Consider the following 10,855-nt stretch of genomic DNA (forward strand, 5'->3'; position numbering starts at 1 on the left):
AATATTTGTCTTCTAAGAAAAAAATTTTTTTGTTTTCACCTTCATTTGATTTCATCTTAAGGCCGAAAAAACTACACCAAATACTGTTTGCATTTGTGCTTTCATGTTCCAAGAGCAAGTACCTTTGGGTTTGGCTTTTCTGTCTATTTTCATTTTTTTTCCTTTAAAAAAAATTAAATTTTGATGCTAGAATCAGCCGAATTGGTGTTTTACCCCATTTTTTCAGCAAACTTAAGTGTTCCACTAGAGAAGATGGATCAGAATCAGAATTTTCATCTCCTCTCTGTCCTCCCTTCTTTTATCTTTCCTTCTTAAGTCAGTAAAATTTGTGTTTTTTTATATCACAGACCCCCCCCCAAAATGATCAAAGCGAATGGATTTTCTTTTCCCCTTTGAAAGTAGTCAAATTTGTGAAAAATACCAAATGCAAATGAACTACCAACCCCACATCACAATCAAAGAGGCCTAAAACCAATCTGGATTTTTAAAAAATAATAAATTTTTCAAATTGGAAGAGTAAGCAAGCACAGAGAAGGAAAAATTCTCTCCTACCAAGGATTCTTCAACCCTTGTCTTTATCAACTGATTCAGTTGCATATCATAAAAAATGAGCTTCTCTGAATCCACTGTTAGTTTTTTCATAATAATGTTAATTATGCATATCTTATTTTAATGGCGGTCTCTCCTACAAATCTGTGGGCTACTCAATTTGTATAATGAAATGAATTTACATTTTTTTCACTGAATATTGTTCAAAAAAGGTTCCTGACATTTTCTGGATAAAACAACAACAAAAAAAGAAATGCCTAAACCTTTCAGGAAACAAAATCAGTAAATAGTCTTAATTATCCCATCAAAACAAAAAACAAAAAGAAAAAAAAAAAACAACACAAAACCCAACAAATGCAGGGAAAAAATACAGATTTCACTCTAACTTTTCCAGTTTCTGTTTTTCTTTAGAACCTTGGGATTTAAATGCAGTAAAATGTTAAATGCAAAATTAGAAAAAAAAAAAAAAAACCTACAATTTTTGGGTGTGTCCAAAGCCAACATTTTAGGATCTATTTTCTCTCTTAAATCCTTCCCTCTTGAAAACAGAAAAACTTTAAACATTGCCAAATGGTGAAATTAGTCTTTTCTGCCCGCTGGGCTAAACAAGTTCCAAATTACAATGAAGTACAATTTCTAATTGCTTCATAAAGCCAATTCTCCCAGTTTTCTCTAAACTCAACAATTTCCTTCCTTTCCTCATTCCAATTAGTTTTTTTGTCAAACTAAAATGAGTTAGGAAGCCAAATTGACTTCGGTTTTAGGAGGCTTTCTGCTTTCTCCCCCTCAAAAACTGAATTCATTCAAATTCCAGCTTAATTTTCATTTACATATTATCTGGATTTGGCTTCAGAAATAAAAATTGTCTCCATGCTCCCGGAAAGATCAAAGTGAAAATTTTCACACCAAAAAAGAAAAAAAAAGAATCCTTTCCCCCACCACTGCCTTATAGTGCAAACTTTTGAAAAAATAAGAAATAAAAAATATTTCTTTTCAATTTTAATTTCTTTTTTTATTTACAAAATAGTATCCTCTAGGTGGCGTCGTTTTAATGGGAAAAAACTGCCGTTTGAAGAAAAATTAGAAAAAAAAATTGAGAAAGAGAAATATGGCCTAAAAAAAAAAAAGATTGTTGCAAAGATGGGGGGCCAGAGGGGAAAGACCTCCCGGGGGTCATCAGGGACCCCGAGCGCAGAGGGGGTCAGGGGAAAATTGCAAATTTGGGGGGGAGGGGGGGAGAGCTGGAAGGGGTTGCATTTTTGCAAAATGTGAATTGTCCAAACTGAAATGGCTGCTCTGTTCTCTCGCCGCTTTGTTTTCTGGGCTCCGGTCCGAGCCCGGGGCTGGAGGGGGCGCTGGGTGGGGGCCCGAAGAGACCCCCGCGTCACCCCCAGCCTCCTCACGCCCCGCGGCGCCCGGGGGGGCTCCCCAGACCCCGACCCCCCGGTTTGCGCCCACAAAAAGCCCGCAAACGTGCCCAGGCACTTTGCATTTTGCAAATCTTGCAATGAAGTGGCGCAGCGCCCCGGGCCCCGGCCCCCCGGGGTCCCCCGCGCGGTGCATGCCCCCGGCCCCCCGTCGTACCTGCGGAGCCGCCGCGCCGCCCGGCTGGTTCATGGGTCCGTGCGGGAGGAGGCGGCCCCGGCGCGTCCTGCTCCTCCCGGGCCGGGCTGCTTGTGCGCGCACAATGCCGCCGCCGCCGCCGCCGCCGCTGCCGCCGCCGCCGCCGCTCCCTCCTCCGCCCGCCCCGCTCAGGCCGGGGGGGCGGGGGCGCTGGGGGCGCGCGGGGGGGGCGCCCGGCCCTCGCCCCCACCCCCGGCCCGCACCGGCCGCCGCCGCCGCTGCCGCCGCCGAGCCGCCCCTCACGGGGCCGCCGCCGCCCCCCGCCGCCCTGCCCGCCCCCGGGCCGGCCTCGCCGCGCGGCCCGCGAGCTCCGGGCCTCGGCCTCGGCCTCCGCGCCGCCGGCCTCCGCGCCGCACACAAAGCCGGCCGGCCCCCGGGCGCGCCGCTCCGGCCCGCCCGCCAGCCCCCGGGCCGCGGCGCCGCCGCCCCCCAAACTTTCCCGCGCCGCGCACTGCCCTCCCCGCGCCCCCCGCGCCCGCCCCCCGGCGCCCCTCTGCTCGCACCCCGCTCGCCAGCCCCTCGCAAAGGTCATGTTCGCGGTGGAAAAAAAGTTTGGGGAGCCGCCTCTTGGCGGAACACAAGGGGTTAATGGGAACTCTTCTGCTCCCCCCACCCACCCCCCAAAAATCAGATTGATTTTTTAAATAAAGTTTGAAGAGCTGGCCTTATGGAGGAGTCGCGAGGCTCAGTGGGCATGTTCCTCTTGCCCCTGCCTGCCCCCTCTTCCAAAAAAAAAAAAAATCTAATGTCATTTAAAAATAAAAGTTTGAAGAACCAGCCCTGGGTCAGACAAGAGGGGTTAAGGGGACTCTTTTTAGCCCCCCCAATCAGATGGATTTTTAAAATAAATATTTAAGGAGCTGCTTTTATGTGAAATGCGGGATGAAGAAAATATTTGTCTACCTTTGTCAACATTTTTTCTAAAAGAACAGATTTATATTAAAAATAAAAGTTTAAAAAACTGGCCCTGGGTGAGGGAGACACTAGGGGTTAAAGGTTAAGGGGGGCTAGCCCCCCCTCCTATATCCCCCAATCAATTTGATATTAAGAAGAAAAATTTGAGAAACTCTTTTCTATGTGAAATAAATGAACAAGATTATTTCTATCCAACACTCTAAAATATGAGATTTATTTTTTTTAATTTGAGGAACTGCCTCCCTATGACTTGAGAAGTTCTAATCGGGATTTTTTTTTTTTTCCTGTCCTCACCTCCCAAAAATATCTATTTTTTTTTTTTTAATTAAAAGTGTGAAGGATCTAGCCCATAACAACACAAGAAGGATTACTGGATCCATCCCACATTTCCCACAGATGACTGATTTTTTAGAATAAAAATTTGAAGAACTGCCCATATGAGATGAGAGAAATCTTTCTTTACCCCTCCTAAGAGAAAAATGTAAGGATACTTTTTTAAAAAATGAACACACTGGAAATTAAGAGTAAACAGATATCCTTCCTCTGTTCCCACCTTAAAAAATCAAAACAAATTTTTTTCTAATGTTCAAATAGTTGGATCAATAGGAGATAGGAAGAGGGGTTTTTTCCCAGAAATTTTTTCCCTGCACCCCTCAGAAAAATTTATTATTTTTTAGAATGTCGGGAAACTAAGGAACGGTATAGGAAAATACTCTCTCTCCCTGTAGAAGGAAAATATGGGAATATAACCCTACATAAGAGGCAAAGAATTAAGAGACGCAACTCTTCCCCAGACCAAACACACAAATGAAGTTAAAAGGGATCTTCCAACCATTCCCTCCTCTGTAAAACGTTGGAGTCATTAAAAATAAAAAGTGGCCATTTCCCTCCAGCCAGCCTGGCAAGTGTGTCCCTGGCAGAGATGTGGCAGGCTCTGCCAAGGATGTTAGGGCAGGCACTGAGCGAAGCAGGTCAGCCTGTGGAGTCTGGCAGAATTGGGCTCCCATGAGCCCTGGGCATATGTGATGGCCAGGCAACCCCCTGCCCGCCTGCCCCTCATCCACCATGTGGCTGAGGCCTTGTTACCCAGAGAGATGCTCCAGGTTTGATGGCTCTCTGGTTTCAGCCGTGTGTGAAGGTTCCTGGGCACCTGCCTCAAAGCCAGGCCACCTCCTCTACCCCGTGGAGCCAAGCCTATCTTTAGGCCCTGAGGTCCAAAGAAATTGGACCCGAAAGATACTGAGTCTCAGTCCCCGTGGCTCAAAGCTGTAGGGTACCAAAGGTAAAAAATAAACCCTGCCCTGTCAATGTGGAAAACACATGCAGGAAGTTTTCACTGAGCACTAAGTATGTGCTAGGCATGTTCTGTCTAGTAAGGCAGTCACACCGTAAAGAAGAGGATTGCTGGCAGCAGCCCTTCTGGAACTTTAGCAACTCACCCAGGAGGGCCTGTTTGAACACAAATATATTGGGCCCCACCCCAGAGTTTCTGATTCAGTCAGGAGTAGGAACTGAGAATTTGCATTTTCTAACAAGTTCCCAGGTGATTCTGATGCTGTTGGTCTAAGGTCCACACTGTTTAAACCATCGCAAAATGGTGCCAAGAGCACAATGCACAGGTGCAAGAGACAGAGGACGGACTTAAACCAACCCCGGGCAGGGGTCCGCAAAGACTCCAGGAGAAATAACATCCACCTGGAAGGGTGGGTGGAAGCATCCCTCCTCTCCCGCTCTTAATCAGATGGCAGCCTCTCTCTAGATCAAGGATCCTTAAATCCTTGGATAGGTTTGGGGATCCATAACTAAGCGATTTTATATCTTAAGCAAATCTATGTCTCTATGTGCATTTGGGGAAAGAAAATCTATGTCTTTTACCAATTTCTCAAAAAGGTCAGTGACCCCAACCTAGAATGATCTGCAACCTAGAATGATTTCCAGGTGGAGGTGCCTGGATAATTATCATGGGTCTTTCTCAGCTTTCTCTTTCTGGAATCACTGCAAGCCCTTTCTGCTTCTCTACTAAGCACAGGCCACAGGAATTGGGCTTCCTCTTCCATTAGCACATCCCGACAGAGAGCCTCCAGCGCATTCAACACCACCTAGAGAGGCATGTCCTCAACAAGGGTCCCAGGTCTGGAGGGTCTGTCCCTTCTTCACTCTGTCCCTGCTGGGCCATGAAGGGTATGCTAAGTACACAAAGATTGAGCTTGATGCCTTCCTGACAAAATCCAGTTTCTAAATGAACACACACATTTCCCAACCAATAGTGGAAACGACCCAGTCACCCAGAGCTGTGATCTGTCCCCACTCTGGAGGTTAACGAAGGGTAGACTCACCACAGGCAGGGGTCTAGGAAGAGGGAAGGACAGAGAGAGGAGCTAAAGTATGTAGTGAGATCCAAGGGGGTAAACCCCAACCTGCTCAATGATGGAACAGGCACCATAAAATCACAGAGAAGGAATGGAATGGCCGTGGGTCATAGCTGCTGAAGAACAAACGTATACCTTAGGTAGTAACTTAGTCCAGTGGGGACTCCAAGGCTTACCCATCCTCTAAGGGCCCATCTTTCAATTACGACCACGTGTTCACCAGTTTCTGAAAACTTCTGACCCTGTCCGTGTCCCCTCCACTGCCTTCCAAATCAGCATACATATAGCATATACATATATACATATGTATACGTGTGTGTGTGACATATATAATACCTATATAGCATAATTATCAAGAGCCCAGGCTGTGGAGTCAGCCGCCTGACTTCTGAGTCTGGCTTCGACCCTCACATACTCCATGATCTTAAGCAGACAACGCAGCCTCTCCCTGCCGCCAGTCCCCCTCCTTCAAATGGCGCTGATTGTAGCACCTGCCGCATAGGTACACTCTGAGGATGAAATGCGAGAAGACGTGTAAAGCTTCTAGAAAGTACCTCGTATAAACGGAGCACCCCATACACGTGCTCCATTGGAATCACAGAGATGTGTTTCTCACCTCTGCCACTGACTAGCTCTATGGCCCTGGGCTCCTGGCGTAATCTCTACACCTTAGTTTCCATCTCTATAAAATGGGGTTCCCAAAACCTACCAGCCTTATCAACACTCTTTTAGTTGTAACCAGTAGAAATGAAATGATGCTAAACTTAAAAAGAGGGGGAGGGGGTGTTTTGTTAAGTTGGAAGGTAGATCCTGGCGCCCAAGGGCAGGAGATGAAATGAAGCCTTGAGAGGATTTGGAGCCAGGAACTAGAAAGTCATCAGGAACAGGGCTTGCTTTCTCCCTCATTCTGGGGCACAGGTTTCTTTCTTTTCTTTTTTCTCTTTTCTTTTTTCTTTTCTCTTGTCTTTTCTTCTTCCTTCCTTCCTCCCTTCCTCCCTTCCTTCCTTCCTTTTTTTAAATATTATTCCCTGAGTGTATTTTTCTATAGGGGGAGAGGAAGAAGCAGGCTCCCCACTGAGCAGGGATGCTGACGACGCAGGGCTTGATCCCAGGACCCCGGGATCATGACCTGAGCCAAAGGCAGACCCTTAACCGACTGAGCCATCAGGCGCCCCTTAGGGCCACACGTTTCTTGGCATTGCAACGTCATTTTCTCTGTCTCTCTCCCTCCCTCCCTCCTTTCCTCCTTGCCAATCTCCAGGTGGGTACTCTCTGCGTCTCTGAGCACATAGTCAAAATGGCTGCCCCACAGTCCTCTAGGTGTGAACAGTTGCTAACCAAGTATCTCTGTGCTTCAATCCAAATCCTCTGGGCAGAGAATGCGATTGGCCAGGCTTGGCTAGATGCCACCAGGAGCCAATCACCTATGACCAAAAGGAGCAGGATCACATGATGCCCGTAAACTTCTGAGACCCATCCCTGAGGGAAGGGGTGTGGTGGGTGGGCAGACCCCTCACATGTTGAACCTCTTAGAAGACTGTGAGGATTTGCTGAGCTTAGGAGTGTAACAGTGCCCAGCACAGGGCCTGACACACAGACACACTCAAAAGGCGTGCTTCCTCCTGCTAGAGTCTGGAGACATTTGAGATAACCAGGGGTTGAGGATAGCGAGATTTTGTCAGGTGTCAAGCTTTTGTCACAGGCTGCTGAGGGGAACAAGGAGACAGGAATTGCCCCAGAAGTGACCTTTGGGTCCCAAACAGAACCTGAGGCCTGGCTAAAATTTTGTGGGTAGAGTTTGGTGGAAAAGATCATTTCAGGGTGAAACAGTAGGTTCTCAAGGGTGTGGAATAGAAGGAAGGCAGGGAATTCACAAAATGGTGTCTTCTTCCCCAAACCAGGTTTCTTTTTTTAAGCCTAAGCAATGAAGGAAGTACTCTTTGTAACAGCCAAGCCAGGAGACTCCAGCTCCCCAAGTCTGTACTCAGTGGAAGAAAACCACACAATCCAGTCTCAGAAAGTCTCTTAGCAATTTACAAAACAAGATGGCAGCATTTTCAAACTCGACCCACTACTTCTCTGGAGTGGGCAGGGAAGGCACAATCACCCCCATTTTAAAGACGAGGAATTTGAGGCTCAAGTCCTTGGCCAAATCAGTCAGTGGCACCCAGGCCTGACTCTCAAGCAGTGCTCTCCCCATCGTGCCCCTCACTGCCCTCTGTGGAACTTTCTGGTGAATGGAATCAAAATCAACAGATTCTTTAAATCACTGTGCCCTGGTGCTAGAATTTTCCTCTTTTCCTTCCTTTCATACTCCTCTCACCTCTCCCTCAAGTTGGGAAGATGTGGCAGCAATTTACTTCCTCAAGAGAGGTCCTTGCAAACCATGGAGAAGTCTCCGGAGAGAAAGGTATCCGAGGCCTTGACAGTACCCCAGGGTGGTTAAGTCCAGGATACAAAACTAGAAAGAAGGAGGACCCAGCACAAGAGACCAGTGAATGAAAAGAGAAAGATCAAGCTGATGGCCCAGGCCAAGAATCAGAATCAAGGCCAAACATGAGTGGTCCAACCCCGGATTCAATAGCAAAAAGGTCATTATGTATCTACAACGTCCGGCATGTTTCATAAACCTGTTCCATGGAGCCTGCCATCCCGTGACGCCTAGAGATAGTCCAGCATCCTAGGGAAGATCTCACCCTGTCTCTGCAGTCAGACCTGTGTAGGAATCCCCGCCCTACACTCACCAGATTGTGACCTTAGCCACCATACAAGCCTCAGTTTCTTCATCTGTAAAATGGGCAAAATAAGGTACCTCATATAGAATGTTATTTAAAGGATTAACTTGTGTATGGTGACTAACATAATATAATAAAAAATCATTAAAAAAAATAAAGGATTAACTTGTGTTATGCCCTAAACACATGGTAGTTATTGTTCTAGTCCTGGCCCATTTCCACTTTATCATATATAAGGAAATGCAGGCACTGGGTGGGGGGGCAGGTGGAGTCACCCGCATGTGAGCGGGGTTATCCAGCCAAGAAAGGAACAAAGTCGGCTTTGGAGGCAGCTGCCCCAAGTCCAGTAGGGAAGCCCCCGGATATGGCATCGATCCTGATTTCAGTTTGCTGGATTTCAGAATGGAGAAAGACCCAGGCCAAGCTGGCAGAAGCTGGTTCGTTTCTTCTCCTAATGCCATCTGGAGGACCCCAAGGAGGCTTAAATCTGTCCTTTCTGCCACGCAGGGATTAGCTAACGCTGTGATGTGGTGTGGGGTCCAGCTCTGGATTCAGACCGCACTAGGCTCAAACCCCAGCTCAGCTCCTTTCCAGCCACGTGAGCTTTAGCGCCTCACACTCCTATCTCTGAGCCTCTGTTTCCCGAGCTGCTAAATGGGAGTAGCGACAGATAAACCCATGTTTTCCAGGAAGATTAGAAAAACCAATGAACACCAGCACACAGCAGGGATCCTAGAGATTAGTGATGATGACCACGACGATACGATCTCCAGACTTGTTTCTGCACAACTGTCCAGAGGGTGGGACATGTCTGTGATGACAGCTCAGCCATGACACCATCCAGTTACACTCCTCCGGTCTCTCCGTTAACAGATGAGGACAGGGAGGCACAGAAGGTCAATGGAATGTACTTTCACCAGCAAACGGACACACGGACCTGATGTGCCTCCTGATGTGAGGCACCGCGAAGAACCAACCGTGCTTACATCGAGCTCCTGCCAAAAATGCATAACCCAAATCTAATCGGGAGGAAACATCAGACAAACCCAGATTGAGGGGCATTCTGCAAAACAACTGGCCTGTATTTTTCAATAATGTCAACGCTATGAAAGACAAAGAAAGGCTGAGGAACGGTTTCAAATTAAGGGAGACTAAAGAAATATGACAACTAAAAAAAAAAAAAAAAAGAAATATGACAACTAAAGGCAAAGAGTGATCTGGAATTGGACCCTCGAGCAGAGTGAAAAAAATATTGCTCTAAAGAACATTGTGGGGACGATTGGTGGAATCTGAATATGGCAGGCTATTAGGTAATAGTATTTGCGCTAAATTTCCGAATTGATAAATGGTCTGTGGTTGTATAAGAGACATTATACAACGATAGAACATTTATTTAACACAAGAATATATTCTTGCCCTTAGAAAGTACACACTTCTTTTGTAAAGGATGATGTGATGTCCGCAGCTCACACATGGTTCAGGAAAACAAATTTTGTATCTATCTACCTATCTATCCATCCATCTCTGCATGCCTATATATGCATATAGACCATACATCTCTGAGATAAAGCATTAATATACGACCGCATATTAATAATTAAGGAATCTGGGTAAAGACGATACAAGAGTTCCTTGTACTCTCCTCGCAACCGTTCACAGAACTTTGAAGCTATTTCAAAATAAAAAATTAAGAAAAGTCATATATCTGAAATGTCTGAAAAAGCCAGAAGCCTACACTATAATTACGTTCATCACAATGAACTCTTTTTTCATTGTATGTTTGACAACAAAATTTCACTCATTGATCACTGGTTGGTCCACATCGAAACCTGCTGATTATTTTTTTCTAACAACATGAGTTTTCTTTTGTGACCATTATTCCTGCCATGTCCAATTTTCCCAGGCAAATTCTGTGATCTAAATTTTGTCAAACAGATTTAGGGTCTTCCATCAATTTTTAGTCAATAACAATGTTTACTCTGTGCAGAATCGATCTTTGTCCGTTTTCTCCCCCGTTGCTTATTTCTACTAAGTAAAAATTTTTTTCCAATTTCTGTGATTTTCAGTGTTATCAAAAAGATTTAATTCTTCAAACAGGTTTTTTGGGTTTTTTCCAAAATTAATTTTACCACATGTGGTTTAGTGGGATTCTCAACCCTGGCTGGGCATCTCAGTCACCTGGGGGGCTTGGGAACAAGACAGGTTTCCCAACCTCTAAGCCCAGCAACCCCAAGATTCTGAATCAACAGGTCTGGGGTGGGACCCAAATATCTATATATTTTTTAAAGATTTTATTTATTTATTCGACAGAGATAGCGACAGCCAGCGAGAGAGGGAACACAAGCAGGGGGAGTGGGAGAGGAAGAAGCAGGCTCCTAGCGGAGGAGCCTGATGTGGGGCTCGATCCCATAACGCCGGGATCACGCCCTGAGCCGAAGGCAGACGCTTAACCACTGTGCCACCCAGGCGCCCCCCAAATATCTATATTTTTAACTGACCCACCTCCCAAATTTTTAGCAGTCACTGGCCCACCACATGGTGTGGTGCCCCACTTGCCTTGTATGATCGTTAGTACAATAATTAAACTCTCTGGGCTGGCTATCCTCATTTCTATATTCCACTTCCCTCACTTGACTATGAGGTTCATGGGGAGAGGGAACAAAC

General features: G+C 46.2%; 1 protein-coding gene across 16 annotated transcripts in view; it reads right to left on the minus strand.

Annotated features, from left to right (window-relative positions):
• Positions 1 to 2,245, minus strand: part of ZNF618 (zinc finger protein 618) — a 177,740-nt gene extending 175,495 nt beyond the window's left edge. For all 16 annotated transcript variants that reach the window (XM_087869445.1, XM_087869441.1, XM_087869453.1 and 13 more), the window contains exon 1: positions 2,134 to 2,245. In XM_087869445.1, coding sequence (XP_087725571.1) covers positions 2,134 to 2,166 — 33 coding nt within the window. In that variant the 5' untranslated portion in view covers positions 2,167 to 2,245. The remainder of the gene's footprint in view (positions 1 to 2,133) is intronic.
• Between the last annotated feature and the right edge of the window lie 8,610 nt (positions 2,246 to 10,855).

Source organism: Ursus americanus, chromosome 18 (assembly GCF_024610735.1).
Source record: "Ursus americanus isolate L20-20 chromosome 18, mUrsAme1.1.p, whole genome shotgun sequence".
NCBI classification, from domain to species: domain Eukaryota; kingdom Metazoa; phylum Chordata; class Mammalia; order Carnivora; family Ursidae; genus Ursus; species Ursus americanus.